The sequence below is a fragment of the Platalea leucorodia genome, assembly GCF_965183815.1.
Source record: "Platalea leucorodia genome assembly, chromosome: 4".
NCBI classification, from domain to species: Eukaryota; Metazoa; Chordata; class Aves; order Pelecaniformes; family Threskiornithidae; genus Platalea; species Platalea leucorodia.
In genome coordinates this window covers 67,040,739-67,061,528 of record NC_138826.1, presented here as the reverse complement: position 1 = coordinate 67,061,528, position 20,790 = coordinate 67,040,739, and the positions used below count along the sequence as shown (strand labels likewise).

The 20,790-nt window shown below is 39.0% G+C and overlaps 1 protein-coding gene across 1 annotated transcript in view; it reads left to right on the top strand.

Annotated features, from left to right (window-relative positions):
* ALDH1L2 (aldehyde dehydrogenase 1 family member L2) overlaps positions 1-20,790 on the top strand; it is a gene marked incomplete at both ends in the record, with an annotated part of 34,009 nt that continues 13,219 nt past the window's right edge. The window contains 12 exon segments of the mRNA XM_082308095.1: positions 1-108; positions 111-185; positions 6,095-6,236; positions 8,450-8,684; positions 11,686-11,851; positions 12,692-12,793; positions 14,904-14,993; positions 16,061-16,195; positions 16,595-16,720; positions 18,138-18,229; positions 19,101-19,248; positions 19,970-20,089. Coding sequence (XP_082164221.1) covers positions 1-108; positions 111-185; positions 6,095-6,236; positions 8,450-8,684; positions 11,686-11,851; positions 12,692-12,793; positions 14,904-14,993; positions 16,061-16,195; positions 16,595-16,720; positions 18,138-18,229; positions 19,101-19,248; positions 19,970-20,089 — 1,539 coding nt within the window.

Here is a 20,790-nt window from a genome sequence, read left to right as displayed (position 1 = left end):
ATGCAGGCGCTGGCGGGGCGCCAGCGGCACCGGCGCGGGTTGCATCAGACGAGGCGGTCCGCCGCGGCCGCCGTGCCGGCTCGGGCTTCGCCGAGGCGGCCGAGGGAGCCGGGGGCCCGGCGGCGCTCCGCAAGATGCTGCGGACAGCCCCCCGGCTGCTGCGGACGATCTGCACGACGGCCGCGGTGAGTAGCGTGGGGCGGGCAGCGGGGGACGCGGGCCCCCCGGGCCGTGCCGGGCCGTGCCGTGCCGGGGGCGGGCGGCGGGGGCCGCTCCTCGGCGTGCCGCCCCGGTCGGAGGGCAGCCGGGGGCCGAGCAAGGAGGGGGAAGCGGCGGGAGGGGGCCCCGGGAGGGACGCGTGTTGTCTCTGCGGGGTGCTAGTGAAGCCGGTACGGGCACGGGAAGGTCGGGAGGGTTCGGGAGAGGGCTGGCTTTGGGTGCAGAAGCAGCATCTTGCCCGGCTGGGCTGCGAGCGGGATCGCAGCCATCATCAGGGCGCTGCATCTTGCAGGGCTGTGCCTGGAAGCTGCAGGGAACGGGCGGCAGCGATGCTGTGACAGTCCCCGGGAATCGCGGGTCGAGAACAATGTGAGCGCGGCTGTTGGCCGCCCCCCTCACGCCGGGTTTGCCCTGGGAGAAGCTGAAGTTGCCTTCCCGGTTGGGAAGGACCGTGCCCGCTCCCGGTGCCGGAGAGAAGCCCCGCGCTTTGGCCTAGGAGGAGCGTTTAGTTCGTGACCTTCTCATCGCCAGCTCCTAGCTCTGGGATGGCGGGCTGCTCGGGGTTGAAGTTGATGGCCTAAATTCCTCTGCGCCCCATGGTTTAGTTTTTTACAGCTCTGCACATTTGTTCCAAGCTATTCTTTATGTCCTGTTAAATATATAGACTGCAGAACTCCTGCAAGTAACCGCTCCCCGAAAGCCTTGCCCAATCCAAATTGTCCAGATGTGCAGGTCTGGCAAGCTGAATGAGGCTGGGAGAAGATTTTTTTTCTTTCCTAAAGACTGTTCTTTGTTTCATGTTTGACTGCTTGGTTTAGCGTGAGGACAGCAGTCCTGTTAAGGACCCCATCTACATGGAAGGGGTTAGAATACAGAGATTCAACACAAGCTTTTTGGAAATGCGATCAGCAGTGCCAAAAAATGAGAATGAATGACGGATGAGAACGCGTTGCCCGTAGATGTGTAGATGGGAGGGGAGGCTCTACGGCAGGTTTCTATTTGGAGGCACTGGAATTTAGCACATGTAGGGGGATCCTCAATAGAAATAAAGTTGCAGTACTGCTTTTCAAAGGAGGCATAATTGTACATTCATTTCAAAAAAGATGTGACATATTAAAATATTTACTAGCTTCACTAAATTCTTATACAGAGTAAATAAAATATTGTAATCGTTTTGATAGTAAGCTTTATAACCAGAGTAGCAGTTACTAAATGTTAACCCTCAAGAAATTTGGTAAGAAACTTATAACCAATTGAATGTTAGACACGCATACAAATGAGGCAGTAACAGAAAATTATTTTAATCTATGAAATAAATATTCTCCTATGGATAGGTTTTGTAACATTAGACTCTTCTGAGAGAAGAAAATGTAGCTCTTGGACTTGTCTTCCATTTTTAGGAACTAGAACTTGACAAGATAGTTACCAACATTTGTCAGGCTGCTTCTTTATGCAGTGCTTGATTAGATTTATTAGTTTTATTTTTGGTGAGGTGTTTTGGAGGAAAAAAAGAACCAGAACGGAAGCAAACATTAAAATACTGTATATCTTTTAATGAGCCATTGTAAAATAAATTCCAGTACTGTATCAACAGATGATATGGCCAGAATTTTTAAATCGGGAAGTTAAACTTAAATCTGTGCTTTCATATTGAGGCAGTGAAAAAAAAGTGGACTTTCAGACAAGTTGAGCATTCAAGATAAGACTGCTTGTACAAGTAGGTCTCAGGTTTTATGCTCCTTACCTTTATCTTACTTTCTTCATCCAAATTGGGAGCACTTGAGTCAGGGAAACAGAATTAATATTAATCTGTGTTGTAGTATAAGCAAAACAGAAGGTTAAAGAAGAAATTAAAAGTTCAAACAAGGAAAACAACAGAATTACCGTAGAGTGATCACCAACTTTCAAATTCTTATCTTTTGGTAGCACTGTCGTAATAACTACATTATCCTATGATTACTAAAGTAATAAAAGAAAGTCCAGATCTCTCTAAGCCACCTGAGTTGCATTGTTTGCCATAACTAGAAACTGGGTAATCTTACAAAAGTACAGCAAAAAATCCACTCTGATACTACATGACCATTAACCTTCTTGTGCGTCTGTTAATGAATGTTGTATGTTCGTAGTAGGCCAGGCAACTGCAAAAGAAATCTAATATAGCCTCTTAACATCACTGACAGAAACAATAAAAAGTTTAATCTTTGTATGTATTGGTGATAATGATCCAGTATCCATCTAGCACATTATTCAACAACAAAGTTGTTTTACTGTGCTTTAATGAGCTTCCTTTCTACAGCTTCTTGATGAACACCAGTGATGGTATGCTGGCCGAAATGTGCCATTTCTATAAGAAAGAAAACACCAAACTGTTTTTCATTTCTGTGTAATCTTATAGAACTTTCCGTTTTAATTGGGTGTTATGTCGATGTTAAATTTTTCTAAAAGGATTTCCCACTTTCACAGGTCTAACTCATCTTACATAAAAATGCTTGAGGGGACTTTCCAAAATAAGAGACAGCGTGCAGTTGCTCAACTGCCATTTTTCAAATAAGACAAAAAATGAAGGATTGAATCTGTGGTCTGATCATGCAAGCCCTTCCACTTACGGGATTTCTTTTCTTTTTTTTTTTACTCAGTAGAAATCCTGTGGATAGCTGACTTGTGGATTTGGCTTCTGCTTTCTATTGGTGGCAGTGTATGTGTTAACACGTTACAAGCAAATTGCCATGTCTCAGCCAGATGTTAATAGAAATCACGCAATACACATGGACCATTCATTGGAGAAGTAACTCAAGAATCACTGGTCATAGCACGATTACCAGATCCGTCTTGCAATTGAAATCAGTCTCCATTTGAGTAACTTTCTATAAGTGTGAGACAGCAGAGCTGATTTGCTGCCAGGCTAATCTTTTTGTGCACTACAGTGAAGAAACGGGACTTAGCCAGTCCGCAATCTTCTCAGTTTTGCCAGTTTTATTTTTTTGTTGCTTTGGAGGCTGTGTTCTCTGTTTACTTCTCACCATTTGTTGACCGAGTTCCACAATTAGCACAAATTAAGCACATGTAGCTTTACTGAAACTGTGTTGATTTACAGCAACTCATGATTTGGAACTGAAACTGGTATGCAGTTCCATGTAATATGAGAATCAGATTTATTGACAGAGAAACATGAACTAAAAGTTAAGTTTAGGAATAGAGGATGCATATGTTATTAACACTTTGTGAATAAGGGGAGAAAAAGTAGCTCTTAAAGTGGTGATAAATTTGGACTGAAAATTACAGGAAGATTGGCCAAGTATCAGAAAAGCAACAGAGTACAGAAGTGAGTAAAAGTACTTTAAAATGGAGGTCAGATACATTTACAAAAGCAATCATATGACATGATTGCTTGTGATGACAGAGAACTAGGTTTGTTAGCTAAGGAGATCCCTTCCAATCTCGTGTTCTGACTGAGACATGTTAACAAAAGGACGAAAGTAGAATAAGTAACTCTCATCTGGGCTATCTTTAATGTTTCTTCAATGTACTACTTGCGCTACCACTGTAAATTAGCACTGTACAGAAATCAGAGTATTTCATACCATGCCAAACATGTTCAGTGATACGGCAGGTTAATCTTTCTTCCAACTTGCCTGCTATAGTTAAAATAAGTAAGTGATTAGGAAAATCCAATTATTACTTTTTATAATGCAGCAACATTTCTGCTGCAAAAGCCAAGGTATCAATCATAAAGCATTGGTAATGAGATCCACCTGCATCCATGGGGCCTTGCTAGACAAAGAGTGAGAGGATAAGTTGCGCTCATTGTAATTCAGACCAAGGTCTTGCCTTTATTAAGAACTAAATCGTGGACATATTTTAGGCATTACTGCCAACAGTGCAGCATTGGTTAGGAATATTATCATCACCAGTCTCACAGCTGTTTTTTACCAGCCAACTATAACAATCTGATTTTGCAAGAGCCTGAGTTATGTCCACCTTTGCATCTTACTCCTTGTAACTACTGCAGTTGCGCTAGTGCTGACTAATGCTGTAATACAGGGACAGTTTTACATGCAGTTTCATTCTAAGGGAAAATATTGTCTCTGGACAAATAGTTATTTCCTATTGTTTTATATAAAAAATAAAAAGCAGGCTTCAATATTCCAGTAATGGAACATACCATTTCATAACTCCCTTTTCTAAGGCTAGCTGCACCACTAAAAGGTAATCTGAAAACAGCAAAATACATCCATAATATTTCAGCTGTGAAATGAATTGCAATGAAATGGATTGTGGTTCTGAGTAATCTTTTTAGGACATTTCTGTTTGTCATAGAATTTGTCATATGATCTGATGGGCAGTCCAGGCCATTTGGTATCCAATCAATAACCTACTTAGTCAAGGTATGCTCATGTCCCAGCCACCATAAGAAAGGGAAAAGAGGAGGGAGGAGCAAAACATACAAGTACCAGCATACTGAACAAATGTCGGTGGTTAAGCTGTTCAGACAGTGCTTTGATTCCTCTTAATCGTTCTGAGCTTATGGCATCTGATGGGTCATTCAAAAAAATGGAAGTCAAAGTCTAGTTGGGAAAGACTAAGTTAAGAATAAAGGTAGGGAGTACGTGGATTTATTTTCTGCTTTTCATTTAGGCCTCCTAAGAGGAGGGATCTTTAATGGTTTGAGTGTAGGAATAGTTTCTACTAGATTCAGCTTTGGGGCAGGTAAGTTTTCTGTTAATTCTGTCTGGATCTTTCCTTCATAACCAGGTCTGCTAGTCCATTTGTTTTTTGAAGGTTTCCAGTTTTCAGTTTCCAGAAGCTGATGCAGAATGCAAAGGCGTTGCTTATAGGGGCAGTTCCACCCTTCTGCCAGTGCCTGCACGCTCATTCCTGCTCCCCCGCTGGACCTGCGTTAGGACTTGCGGCAGTGCAACGAACTAGATTAGTGAATAGATCCAGTTAAGAATAAGTTGCGTTTTGTCAGGTCAGTGCCTTCCTACCTCTATATCCTAATCTAGTTCTTGCAGCTGCAGGAATACCAGCTCTGGGATAAAGGAGGTGTTAGAGGTGAGGGACTGGAGGTAGGGTGGGAGAGGAGCATAACTGTCGCCTAAATCTAAAGGGACTCTGAAGGAATTAGTAGTTTTCTTGGGGTGCAAGCACTTGAATAACATAGTAGTACATGATATCCTGATATCATAGTGGTGTTGTGATTATCCTAAAAATAAGAAGTTGGGGTGGTTATTAGCATGTACACAGTCTGAGGAAGCTTAAAAGCACGTGTCCAGTGTACTGGGATGCAAATGCAGAAGGCAGTGGAAGTCAAACAAACGAACCTTGCAGTATTTCCCTGTAGGAGGATCAAGTGGATGATCATTACCTTTAACTTGGCAGGAACAATGCAAGCTTGTCTTCTTTAGCCTACACATATTAACCAAAATAATATGCCACCATTTAATTATAGGGGTTTAGAGGGCATGTTCCAGGCACCTAAGTTATGCTTAGAAAAAGTGGTTTATGTATCTGTTTCAAAAAACGTATTTTCATTTCTTATCATGTTAGTTCTGACTATGAACAGGATCATGCAGCCTTTTATGCCCCTTGTAACAAGCAATGGGTCTGTCTAACGAAAATATGGGAAAGCAGTATAAACATCAGTGACAGTATCAGATGATACTTTTATGTTAAGTGTGTTCTCTCTGAATTATACATTGCCTGTCATTAATCTCAAAAAATTGATTATTATTCCTTCAAAGGTGATTTAGGTTAAAAGACTATTCCATTTTAAATCAAAATGAACATTGATCAAGAAGGAGCAAGAGAGAAATGTAAACAACAGTGTATTTTCTTTGCATCCTAGAACATGGCTTGTTTTAATTCTTTTTACCAGGCTTATCAACATAAGCTAAAGCTAGCCCTTATAGGTCAAAGTATTTTTGGACAAGAAGTTTATAACAGGCTGAGAAAAGAGGGCCATAAAGTCGTGGGAGTATTCACAGTGCCTGACAAGAATGGACAAGCTGATCCTTTGGGTAAGTGTAACCTTAATCCGAATGTTAAAATTACAGGCATACATAACAAACTTACCTTTTCGTGAGAAGGTGATATCTATATGGGAATGACTTGCATATATTGCCTTTATTACACTGGATTCAGCACAAGAACTATGCTTTAACAAACACAAGTCCTAGAACTGGTTTAACCTTGTTAATTAGTATTTAAAAGTTGTTTCTAACCATACAGGGCCATACGTGATGATATTTAAAAAAAAAAATTAATCTGGGTACCTTGTTTGAATGTACATCCTAGAGGTAATATCATCCTGAACTAGATCTGTATCTTAAAGCAAATAGCTGCTGAGCTTGTACTCAAGCACAAATGTCTGTCACCTGTTTCACTGTGTTGTCTGGGACACTCAAGGCATGAAGCCAAGCCAGTTTATCCCTGGCTTTCTGCCCTTTCTGACAAGCTTACATGCAGCAGTGTACCTGCAGAGCCTATTTCTCTTCCACCTGGACGTTGGAAAACCCACTGAAAAGGGTAGAGGAGGCTTTGATCTCCCTTTTCCCATTGCCAAGGTGCATAAGGATTTTCTAGACTTCTCAAGAAAGAGTTGTTGCCTGACAGGTGTTCAGAATTGTACTCATACAGCAGAATGCAGTGTGACAAAGAAGCTACTTTGGAATTGTAACATTTTTTTTTTTCAGTGGCACAAAAATAGTGAGTTAATATGATTAGCAAATTGAAGTGCCAGAACGGAATATACCTTTATGGATAATCAGAAATTAAAAATACATGCCATGAGTTGTCTTAAGTCTTTTTTTTTTTTTTTTTTTTAGTCAGGTCTTGACATGTTTTCATAAAACTATTATGAGGGAAGAATCAAACATAAGTTTTGCTTACCTGGGCTATGGCACTACCAAATTAACATATAGTTCTCAAGTTTATTATATTCTGTAACTCTACCTTATTAAACGATTTAATCACACTTTGGAAGAATTAAAGGAAGCAACTACTAGTTTGGAAAAAGGCGATTTGACTGTCCAGCTCTGGAAGCATACCATAATACTTGTTTACATTATATAAACTATTGTTGTACAGTTTTTAAACTAGCAGATGCAACTAAGCAAATATTCCACTGATTTCAATCATGTATTTATTTTTACTAAACCATAGAATTAGTTTATTGCTCTTCTAAGGAAAAAAACATACTAGATACTTTGTTGCTTTTTACTGCTAGATGACTCAAACAGCTTAAGTCTCAAGTGAAATTTGATAATTTTTCTATATCCTCAGACAGGTACGATTTTTATTTCTAAAAGCAATTGCAATACACACTAACGTCCACAGAATGATATTTAAGTAAGTATTTACTTAAGACTTAGATTAATAGGCTAAATATACTTCAGGTCAAACTCAAGATCCAATTTCAGAAGTGAAAAAGAGAAAGGAAAGTACAAAAATGTGTTTAGAAATATAAATTAAATTAGGTGAATTTTCCATACCTCCTCTGGTTTTCCCTTTTCTTTCTATTACACATAAAACTCAACAGATGTAGAGCTTGACTTTACTATCCTGCTCTCTGTGATGAGTTATTAAGCAGTTGTGCAACAGAATTTATTAAACATCTACAAATTCTCTCTGCAATTAGTGCAGTTGTTTTTTCTCACCTTTGAGCCTCATTTTGGGTGTAGCTGTATGTCTCACAGGTAAATGGAAGCATATCCAGAAGGCATCAGTAAACAGAATTTTGGAGAAATTACTGAAGCCTCTAGCATCTGTAATTATTTGCACCACACGGCAAAATGCTGCTGACTTGAGTGAATCTTAGTTGTACATAGTCATATTCACATACAAATCGCTGATGTGGAAAATTAAGTTCTGCTAAAACAAACCTGCAGGCAAATGTAATGGCGGGACAGGAAATGAAGTGTCACTGTGAAATAGTCAATAGCATTCATCATTCTTTTCTGCTTTCACTGGTACTTACTAGCCAAGTCGTAAGAGTGAACTTAAAGTTGAGAATGACATAAGCTGTAGGAATGAGAATCAAAGACAGAATTAAAAAAACATATCCAAGTGCAAAGGTTTCTGAACAACATACAGCAGAGTACAAAAGGCACTCTGTAATCATATACTTGGTGATCTGCTTGAGTTGTCGTGCAAACTCAAATCTCTCTGATTTCAAGTTTGAATTTTTCACACAAAATGTGAATTAAAAAAGAAAATTGTTCTTGCCCCTCAGCACTGGCAGCGGAGAAGGACGGCACTCCTGTCTTTAAGTTCCCCAGATGGAGAGCTAAAGGCAAGCCTATCCAGGAAGTAGTTGCAGCCTACAAATCGGTTGGGGCAGAGCTAAATGTCCTTCCGTTCTGTACACAGTTCATCCCCATGGATGTTATTGACTGCCCAAAACATGGCTCAATTATTTACCATCCATCCATCCTCCCACGCCACCGAGGAGCTTCTGCAATCAACTGGTGAGTTTTGTTCATCGACACGACGTGTATGTCATGTTAGGATGTACCCGTTACTCATGTAAATGCTAGCACAGTTCTGCTGACTTGCAACTGCCCTGAAGGAACTTTTCTGAAGCAGCTGAGTATTTGGTTCATGAACTATACTTCATACCTAAGATTCATTATGATTTCCAATGCAAGTGCAGCTGTTATTTTGGGAAGATCAGTGATGTGATCTGTACATTCATATAATTTACTCACACAAGCAAGTCGACAATCTGTACTTTTCATAGGCAGGACACTGCCCTCCTAGTTCATCCCCCACAAACACTAGATCACTGTCACAGCAGGGCTTGATGCAGAGCCTAAGATTTCACAGAAGGGAAGGAAGAAGAGAGAAGAGAATCCACAAGAATAAAACCTTATCTTACTGTCTTCCTAAGCAATGCACGGCTAGATTCAAGATGCTACTGTGAAAGAACTACACTGCAATAATGATCACAGTAGATGCAGATGTAACATTCTTGTGATATCTTACAGGCAGCGTGATGATTATCTGAAGACACAATGTTGTAGATTCAAAGTAAAGGCATATTTTGGGTTGTGGTTTTTTGGTTTTTTTTAAATCCTTAATTGAAAAAGTGCTAAGCTGAAGTACTTAAACAGATGAGTAGAGGAGGCTATTAGAGACATAAGGGAATCCTTCAAAAAGTAGAAGTTGTGTCCAAGTGAGTAAAATAAAAAAGATAAAGTCTGGCAAATTAGATGTAAAATGCAAGTAAGGCAGTCCAGAAAAGAAATAGAGAATCAGCTTTTAAAGGCATAAAATTGAATAATAACCATTTTCTCAAATGCATTCAAGGTGGGAGGTATATAGGGTGATATAGGTATTTGATATAAAAAAGGCGATTATCAAAGAGAATACCGTAGTAGGAAATCTGTATTGGTATTTAGGATGGAGGAGCTTAAGATGTTACTATCATACAGCCCTTCTTTGTGTAGAATGAGTCAGAACAATTCTCTTGAGCTGAACTGTAAGTAGAAGAGATTTTAGATAAACTGATGAATGTATAAGAATCTCTTCTCAGGACCAGGGGACTTTCAAGTAAAAGTTCCACAGGTTTCTGTTCCTTCCGATTGTGTTCGTGCAGGAGACCAGAAGACAGCAAAAGCGATACCAGTTTTAAACAGGCTCAGAGGAAAAGCCAGGAAACTATGGACCAGTCACTCTGATTTCCATCTGTAATAAAGAATACAGTTTCTACACAAATGGGTAAATGTGATAATGTGAAAGTGAGATTAAGAAAATAGGTGGTCAAACTCAAAGTTAAAAAATATAAGATAATGTACATAAGGGGAAAAAAACCTCACTATATGTAAGCAGCAATAAAATTTAAGTTGTTACTCAGAAGAGAGAACATGGAAGGATCTTAAATACTGTCTGCATCTTAGTTAGGACATGAAGGAGCTAGAAATCCTTCAGAAAAGGCTAAGAAAGGTGGTCAAAGGTACAGAACAGCTTCCACATGATGGGAGAGAAATCTGGGAGTCTTCAGGTTAGAAAAGAGGTCATTGGGAAGGAAATACGCCAGCAGTGTATTAAGCCATGAAAGACATGGGAAGGTGAATAAGGAACGATTGCTCATTCTTAATTAAAAGTTAGGGGGCAGTCAGCAAAGAGATCAGATAGTAGAATTTGACTAAAAAAGGAGGTACTTTTACTCCATGCAGTCCATTATTAAACTGTGGAACTGCACATCTAGAGAGCTGTCAAAGGATGTTTTCATGGAGGAAGAGTTCATCAAGATCTATTCCACAGGAAGATGTAGATACAAACTCTCTTTCAGGAAGCATCTGAGGTAAAGGTTTCCAGAAATGGGAATGTATCCCAACAGTGTATCACCAAGTCTTGCCCTATTTTGTATATTCCTTCTGTAAGCACCTGCTTCTGCCCTTCTCAGGTAAAGGCTGTTGTCCTGAGACCTTTAGATGCTGCCTAAATGTGTGAAAGATATTATACGGGCTAGCCAAACTTGTGTAAGCTTTCACTTTTGTGAACCTGCCAACTTTCTCAGTTGTCTTTAGAGTTTGTCCCTTGTTCTGCACAAATGTGTGCTTTACTCCTTTTAATAACGTAGTTTTCAGCGTTTACAATTAATAGTGATTTTTCATGTGTATGAGACAGATGATCCTGTTACAACATGCCAAGGGAATACTTACACGAGATATGTCTTACAGATAATGGCACTGGTGTTGGCATGCAGACAAATGGTTAAAAGCATGTAGGAAAGATACATCTCCATTTCTGGCTGCTCCCTTAAACACACTTCTGTTTGGTTATACATCATTCTGAGGCACATGGAGCTCCAAAGGAGAACTGGAAATCTAAGTGGCTGAAGTTCCCTTCAGATTCAGAGGCAGATCCTGAGCTGATGTACATCGGCATAGGTCTATTGTAAGCAGTGCTATGCTATGTTCATTCAAAGCAGCTGAGAATCTGGCTGGATATAAATTCCCTTAATAACTTTTCGTTAAACAGTTGCATATCCATCATTTTCCACTCTGAGTTTAGCTCTTTTTCAGCTGTGGACAGCTGTACTTCCCTTGCTGACCTACAGATAAGTTGTGAGGCTTAGCTAATTACAGTAAACTATGAATTATTCAGATAATATGCTGTCTAGATGCTTCCATCTTTCAAATTATGTCATAACTATTGCACACCTTTTGCTCTGTGTGTCTTACCACTAATAATACTTTAAAAATAATTATCACAGTGAACTGTTTGATAGACACCCTGGATTCAGTTCCAACATTTCTGATGTCGCTTTGTGGAAACCACATATCAACAGAATCAAAACTGGGTTTCTGACTATGAAATGAGCAATGAAACTAGTATTAAAGACAGTTAGGATTTTCTTTTCTGTCTACCTAAAGCAAATGAATGTGTAACAGATGGGTTGATATCCCTGACTACTTTAATACTGTCTGTATTTACTGTAAGATTTTTTTTTTTTATGTCCAGGACTTTAATTCAAGGAGATAAGAAAGCAGGATTTACTATTTTTTGGGCTGATGATGGTTTGGACACTGGACCAATACTTCTGCAGCGAGAATGTGATGTTGGCCAAAATGATACTGTGGATGACCTGTATAACCGGTTTCTCTTCCCAGAAGGAATAAAGGCTATGGTATGTTTAGCTGTACCAAATATCAACATTTTAAGAGGAAAAGAAAAGCATCTGCTGGAGTTTGAAAGTAAAAGAAATATAAACAAGATGCATACATTTGGAAGGACAGAGCTTGTGGTGCTCAGCCAAATCCTAGACTTCAGTGGAGCTGTGCTGCTTCACAACAGCTGAGGAGGTGGCCTCAGAATATTTGTTGCTGGCAGCAAGCAGAGCATATCCTGTTTCCACAGAAGGCAAGAAGTCGGATTTGTCTGGAATGTAGCTCTTTCCACAGATTTCTTGAATGTTTTTACAAGGTGAAATTGTTTACAGGCTCAGAAAGAACAGAAAGTTGGGAGGGGGGAGGTGAAAAAAAAGGGGGATGGTGTTTTAAATTCAGAGCCCTGGTGGACTGGCTTTGGATTTGTATGCTTGTCCTTTTTGTTTTGTTTTAAAATGAAGAAAAGAAAATGCATAAAAAATGCTCAGCATGGATCATGAGAGAAATTTTTTCTCTCCCATGTAAATGCAGAGAAATAACTTTTTGCAGAAAGAAGAAGGAAAAGAGTTGAATGCAGTCATACAGAGCCACATTCTGGTCCTGCAGAATTTAGGTAGCTGCTATAGTTTGGTGACTAGGTACTCCTATCAAATTTCTGAGGCTATTTCTTTTGTCAAAGAAGTTTAAGCATATATGTGTGTTAATCAGTGCAACATTGGTCCCGTAGGTTTTGGAAATACTAGGTTTTAAAAATAAACCAGTTCTCCTTGTGGCAGAAGGTCTTTTGCTGTCATTCACAAGTACGACTGAGGAAAAAAGGTGAACCAAGCTAACATTAAATCTGTTACTTTTTCACTTAGGTGGAAGCTGTACATCTAATTGCTGATGGTAAGGCCCCTCGTATACCTCAGCCTAAAGAAGGGGCAACATATGAAGGGATCCAGAAAAAGGAAAATGCAGAGGTAGTGTTAAGTAAGACTGTGTTTTGTGCATATCACTAGAAAGGTTGTTACTAACTCACATTACAATAGTAGTGATATCAAGTTAACATGAATTTTAACTCAGTTGTTTCCCCACCTCTTATTCCTGGGATAACTCCAAGGATGCATGTAATGGAGCCCCAGGTTAAGTTCCTATTCCCTTTCAGCAGTTACATATATTTAGAAACTTGATTTCCTACTTGGGATCATCTACACACAGCTAGATGGCAGTAGCACCTTCAGTGGATTCTTAATGTGTTACCATGCTTTTAAATACAGCGTTGAATGGAGATAGCTCTCTGTGTTTACCAACATAGAATCATAGAATCGTTAAGGTTGGAAAGGACCTCTGGGATCATCAAGTCCAACCTGTTAACCTAACTGCCAGGTCCACCTCTAAACCATGTCCCTAAGCACCACATCCACATGTTTTTTGAATACTTCCAGGGACTGTGATTGCACTACTTCCCTGGGCAGCCTGTCCCAATGCCTCACCACCCTCTCTGTGAAGAAATTTTTCCTAATATTATCTAAATTATCTAAATCTCTCTGGCACAACTTGAGGCCATTTCCTCTTGTCCTGTCACTTGTTACTTGGGAGACAAGATGGACCCCCACCTCGCTACAACCTCCTTTCAGGTAGTTGTAGAGAGCGACAAGGTCTCCCCTCAGCCTCCTTTTCTCCAGGCTGAACAACCCCAGCTCCCTCAGCCGCTCCTCATAAGACTTGTGCTCCAGACCCTTCACCAGCTTCGTTGTCCTTCTTTGGACACGCTCCAGCACCTCGATGTCCTTCTTGTAGTGAGGGGCCGAAAACTGAACACAGTCCATACTAAATTCTCTACCAGAAATAGATTTGATGTTAGGAAAAGCAAGTGTTGGCACCTTTCCTGTTGGTACCAAGAAAAAAAAATATAAGTCACGTAAACAAGCCACAGAGAAAAAAAATATTTGAACACCCATGTAAGAATTATATTATTTAAGCACCTGCACTGTATTAGCTGGATCTTCTTTGTGGCTGGGAAGGCCACCACAAAATGATAGTGAATGCTGCCTGTAATACCTTCTTTTCCTTTTCTAGACTAGTGCAAAAGTTTAAAAAAAACCTAAAGAAAAAGTAAAAATTATTCCAACAATTTCAGTCACTTGTTTGTGGTGAATGTAGTCCTTTCCACCTGAAATATTATAGGTGATGCTTTTTATCGTATTTCAATTCCTGGCTTACCTTAGAAACAAATAGCTTCACATAAGGATATTTTTATTCATCCCTTGAATATAATATATAAGGAGCTTCCTTGGAGAGAACTAGCTTAATCTCCTTGCTGTAAAACTATTCTCATTGGCTTATAACCTGCTTTTAAATATTCTTTGTGCTTAAACTAAGAAGGATGCTGGGTATCTGAGTTTTGTTATTTAATAGCTATTCTGATACTTCCTTTAATTCATTTTGTACATATTCTCACAATACTGCAAAGATAAAGGAATACATTTTCACTGGTGTTACGTAGTAAATATATATTACATTCTTAACAAAACATTATTTCCATTTTCCTCAAAGTCTTGCAGGAATTGCAAGTTGTAGTGGGGATTCCATTTATGAAACAATTTATAAAGGGTTAGTAAATTATTAGAAAGTATTTTAATAAAAGCTTGCAGATTTATTAAAGAACTTAGTATGCAAGCAATAAATAGATAATTTTCAGCAGAAGGTGGTACACCAGACATATGCTTATTTATATTTATACTGTGCTTATTAAATTTATTTATCATAATATTAATTATTTATGAATTAATACCTAATAGCAAGAGTTATATTTTCATTATATTAGTGTGAGAAGGAGAATCTATGAAAAGATATAGGCTGCACAGAACACAGAAGTGCTAAGAGCTTCCCATTTGATAGGTCTTTGATGATTAGCCACCCAGAGATCATTGATCTTCCTTTACTAGACCAGACCCCTTCTGTGTTCTTAAATAAATGAACACTTGAAAGAGAAGGAGGGAGAAATTGTAATTCTTATATAGGAAAACATTACTAACTTGGTTTATAACTAAGCGGAGAAGAATTAGCTAGCATGTCTTGATTTCCTAGATCTCCTGGGACCAACCTGCAGCAGCTTTGCACAATTGGATTCGCGGGCATGATAAAGTGCCCGGAGCATGGGCAACAATAGATGGCCAGGTATGCTCTGAAAACCAGAAGAATACTCTTCTTTTCGATACCCTCTTTTTGACCTTTTTTATTATAAAATTAAAGGTGTCTGCATACAGGTGAATATGAGTGAGAGTTACATTGGAGTAGGTCTCATTTGATGACTATATGTTTTGTATATATCTAGAACAGGCACCTAAACAAATGTACAGAACACGGTAGTTAAGATTTTTTTTTTTTAATGATAGATCCATTTAATTCAAAGAAAGATAAGAGCAATATCTGAAAAAAAAATTGGGCACAGTACAAAGCAATAAGTAAGAAGGGCAGAACCAGACTATGCCAGTCATTTTGGGAAGTAGACATGCATTACAGTATAATGCAACCCATGCTGTACAGTGGGCAACATCACAGTGTGAACAGCAAAATGAAACACTGTGAGCTACTGAAATAACAAAGGTCTTATTTTAAAGAGATTTGGGCCTAGATAATTTGCATAAATAAATATATCTCATTTTATCCAAAACCAACTACTTCCTTTCAATGTATTAAAAGTACTATACATTTGATTCACATTGTACTTGCATAGAATATTTTTGAAAACACCTTATCTTTCCGGGCTGTGATGTCCAGATTTTGTTACTTAACTATTAGCCATCAGCTGGTAGGCTGCTCTAAAAAGTCTGGTTCTGCCCTAAAGTCCAGGAACTGTTGCTGATTTGAGAGCCCAGAAAGAACAGAAGAGCCCCAGAGAGAGGCAGTGTTCAGCATTGCCAGCCTGGGAGCAAGAGCAGGACTCCACCAGTCACAGTCAGGCTTCTGCCGGTCTCTCACTTTGGGCATGCACTGACAAAAGTGGCTTCCCTTTCTGCACTGGTTCCAGCATGCACATTCTTACAGCAGCTTTGCAGGCTTAGGCAGCTTGCAAAGTTTTGCATGTCCTGGGTTGTAAAGATACAGAAATAATGTTGGAACCTGTTTTCCATGTGTGGGTACTTATATTTTATTTATATTACATTAAAGCTTCAAAACAGTATCATTTCATTATTAGAATTTTAGAGCATGATTGGAATCTGTGCACTTCTATTTCTTTTTAGGTGGTTACTTTTTATGGGTCATCATTACTTGACGCTTCAGTGCCTGCTGGACAAGAGCTGGCAATAAAAGGTGCTTCAAGACCTGGACTTGTAACCAAAAACGGTCTAGTCATTTTTGGTAATGATGGGAAGATGGTAAGTGCTCACCCTGGCAGACATGAGCCTGGATGGAATAACTTTAGCAAGAAGTGCAAGTAGTGTGGAATTGTCAGGCTGTACAAATCCAGCTGCTAATGACAGACAGCTAATTCACTTGGAGTTCATCAATCCTCTGTCATCCTATAGAGAAGCCATTAATGTTTTGCTTCTCACTCAATCCATGTTCATTTCCAATATGGATTAAAATGTACTAATACTAGGAGAGAATCTGAAAGACAGGTAGGAGTGGCCTGTGTTAAATTACCTGCATCATAGCAACTTTCCTGGAAGCCATTCATTTTACTATTTCAATAACCATATTAATGCCTAAAAACTCTTCACACAAGGATGTATTGACTCCCAGATAATTTAAAATCATATCCTCTCATTTTTCAGGTACTAGTGAGAAATCTGCAGTTTGAGGATGGAAAAATGATCCCTGCGTCTAAATACTTCTCTGCTGATGAAACAACTGCCCTGGAACTTACAGAAGAGGAGAAAAAGATGGCAGAAGATATTAGGGTAATTCAATAAACTGCTTTAGTGGGATACTACTTCAGACAAAAGCATTATATACTGCTCATTATAGGCAAGGCTTATCTTTCATTTAGCCATGCATATTGTTTTTTGATAAAATGTACTCAAAGAGTATGGGGTTGAATCTTTAGTTATTGACATTAATTCAGGTGGAACTGGGAATTCACTAGAGTACTTATGCATCACTTTAGAAAGTTTTCTTTCAGATACAAGTGATACAAAGACAGTGACTGCAGGGTCAGTTATGGTAAATATTTATGAATGATGAAGGTGGGAGTGAGGAGAAACAAATGGACCTTCACCTCACAACAGGTTTTCAACACTGACAGACTTGGACTGTTCTGAAATCCTTTCTTTGGTGTGGTGTTACTCACTAGGATGTGTTCAGAGTGGTCCTGTTGGACGAGCGCCAGAGAGTCTTAGAACAGCAATCTGAAAGAGAAAAGCGGCAATTTTATCCCTGTACCTGTGTGCGCTCTCTTCTTCCACAACCACAGATGGGGGCTAGGTGGCAGAGGGATGCAGCAATGGGGCAGCCGGAGCAGAAAGCTCTCATAGCCAGAGAGGCACTTTGCTGCCCCCTCATGTAATCCATCCCTCTGTAGTGAGTGTGAGCGGCTTAGCTGAAAGCCACATTTGTCGTTAAAGTTTTGTGCCAGAGCAAGAGAATCACAGATGTCTTCCCTTCTGCTTAACTCTGCTAAAGGGTCAATAACTTTTGGCACAGGTCAGGCAGCTCGATGCACTAATATTTTAAACTGCTGCTTCAAGATTACCTTGAACCTGCTTTCCACCAGCCTAACAGCTGCCTGGAGCTGTTGATTGACTGAGACAATAGAAAAAAATATAAATTCTTCAATTTATGACACTACCTGCTAACTCTGAAACTTAATTATAATTAATTGAAATATTACATTACCAGTTATTTCACTATGCATGTTAGCGGAAATCTCCATCTCATGCATGCAGCTTAAACTACTTCTCAGCTCTGCCCAGGTGCCAGAAGTGCCATCAATCCAGTCACAAGCTCCAGGCTGTCCTTGCCTCTGCTGACGACGTATTCCATAATGCAATGGGATGTTATTATTTGGAGGATAAAGATCTTAAAAAAATGGGCCTGAAAATTATTAGCATTGTACCATTCAGGTTTCTTGCCTGATAAGGTGAAATTATTATGGACAGAATAGTCCTTTTTGATAAGCTAATTATGCTGAAGAATTTATTGGCTAACATCAGGTCTGTAGACAGTTCGAGACCCTTTTAAAGTAATTTTCTGTTTTAGAATCCTTTGAAATAATACATGTTGTAGGCACAGATACCATAGAAAAATATGGTTTGATAAATAGTTCTTGCAATTAGAGGATTATTCATTATTGCCTCTGTTATTTTTATGTATTGTTAGGCTATTTGGAAGGGAATTTTGAGCAATGTTGCTGTAATTGAGGATTCCACAGACTTCTTCAAATCTGGAGCATCCTCTATGCATGTTGTCAGGTAACAAATATTCAAAATAACAAAATTTAGAAGCCAAAGTTAATGGAAACAAAGTTGTCATGGTGCTTTTAAATCAGGGTGGATCAAGTAGTGTTTAAAAAAAATCCCCCTATATTTTCCAATACTCTAACTATTCCCTTTCCTACCTTTGAAAACGTGGTATGGTTCTGCTCCCAAAATTAGGAGATACTGACATAATCCTGCTCTTCCTATTGGAGGAAAATTCCCCTTAACTTCAGGAACATCAGCCACATGGGGGAGCATGGTGATGCTCAAACCTGTCTGCATGCAGTGACAGGTATCATCTCAAGACCAGGGGGCTGGCTGGGAGGCTGAGCAAAGAACTCCCCAGAGGGAAAGAGGCGCCTTTCACAGAAAGAATTGAGCCTCTGCTTACAAGTGCACTGAGTTCATGCTGTCTTGGGTCACCTCAGCTACCTTCTTTTTGCAACTCAGTTATCCCAGGCCATAATATGACCGGCATTTCAGCTGTTTTTTTCTTTAACAAACTGATTGTTGTCCTTCTTGCTTACCAGTCTCATAGAGCTCTGAATGTCCTCCATGTATTGATCAGAGTAGTCCCATATACTGTTTTATCAATCAATCAATGCTATTTGTCATTTATTTCCAAAAGTTTACGTAAAAGTATTCCAGAACTGACATTTTCTTTTCCATAACACCCACAATTAAACCAACAGATTTCAGTAAAATGCGCAACTTCTATGCCACTGTTGTCAGAGAAACACACGCACATATTCACATGCATACAAACTGGTGCCCAGTTTTGACCCTTTTCGACCTTCTAATGATTCAGTTATCTGAATAATTCTTTCATTTGTAATTAAACTTATTCTTTCTTCAAAATCTTTAGAATGCTAGAAGAGATCAAACAGAAATATAGCGGACTTCAACTACAGAATGAAGATGTGTATATGGCCACTAAGTTTGCAGACTTTATTCAAATGGCTGTCAGAAAATTCAGAGGAGAAGACAAAGAAGAAGAGTTAGTCATTGATTATGTAAGACCTTTTATTTTGCCTTCAGTGCTTATTGTTTCTTGTTTTTTGGGAGAGGGTAGCAATGCATTTTGTTAGACTGCTTGATGCAGTAGGAAAAGCAAACAAATGTTTGGTCATACAAACTCTTCTTTGTGACTTTTTTTTTGCAGCTTTTATGTATTTGCATTTTGGAATGGAAGTGTATATGTAATGTCACTTGAAGTGTACCAGAAACCAGGAGATCAAGAACGTGCGGTAGAGTAGATCACACACGGGCAGATACTCCTACCTCCCTTGCACTCTCCTGCCAGTATGCTTCAGTCATAAAGGTTCTAGACCTGCTGCTTTCCTGAGGCAAACAGTCTGTTCGAAAACTTTGTGTGAAAGGAGGATTGCGTGGTTTTTAAGTCATTAAGCAAGTCAGGATTTCTTGAGTTTGGGAATTATGCATTTGATTGAAGTCCACTAGGACCAGCCTTAATCAGGGCTTAGTATTGGTTTGAACGTAGAGATCTACTGATAAAAAATGCTGAAATCTGCTTAACTGTCTCAGAGTGTGGTCATTGGTGTTCAGGGAGAATATAATTTCCATTTCATATTACTCTTTTGTCCACTTCTAAGAGCCATATATACATTGTAAAATGTGACTGGACGTTGGCTGTAGATATCAAAGCTTGTTAAGCTACATAAAAATCCTAGTTATTAAAAGTTTAAATTAATTTGTTGTTTATTTCACTCTTAGGTTTCAAAAAATGTGAACAACATGACTGTGAATATGCCATACCAGTGTTTCATAAATGGGCAATTTATAAATGCTGATGATGGAAAAACATATGACACTATAAATCCAGCAGATGGATCAGTGAGTAATTTCTAAATATGATCAATACCAGCTTATTTCCATTTCTTTGCCTGTTAAAAAATCTGAACCACTAACTGAATATTGCCAGTTTCAAAACCATGCAGTACACATTAAACAACCCTTAGAAATAATTTGAAATTTCAATTTACTTCTCAGTCTGTATATTTTACAGTTTTTGCATTTCAGTCAAGCTGCACAGTAAAAATAACCTACTTCCACTTCAACTATTATGTCAGCTTCCGTACCCAGCTCTATGTTTTACCTGATTTCATTCTTGTTTAGCTTTGCAAACAAAAATTTCTATAGTTTAGTTGCTGAAGAGGTATTTCTTCTAGGATATTTTATATATTTCCTGTCAGTCATCATCTTCAGTTTTTATTTTACTTTTTTTACAAATCTGGTGTCTTAGGGCGAGTGTAACTTTAAAATGTCCCTTTAAATTCCCAGTAAGAAAAATGACTCTTCAATACAAAAATATATGCAGCTGCACTTCGGTCCTGAACTATTGAATCTTGGTTGAGCAACTCATAACTATGAATTATAAATAAGAGTAGTGATTCAGATGTCTGTGTAATTGCCATTTAATTCTGGAATAAATAAATTCTGCTGAAACCAATACCACAAATTTCACTATCATGAAGTCAGACTCTGGTACTTTTCCTGAAACTCATCATGGAGTTGAATAAAAGTCATAACAATTC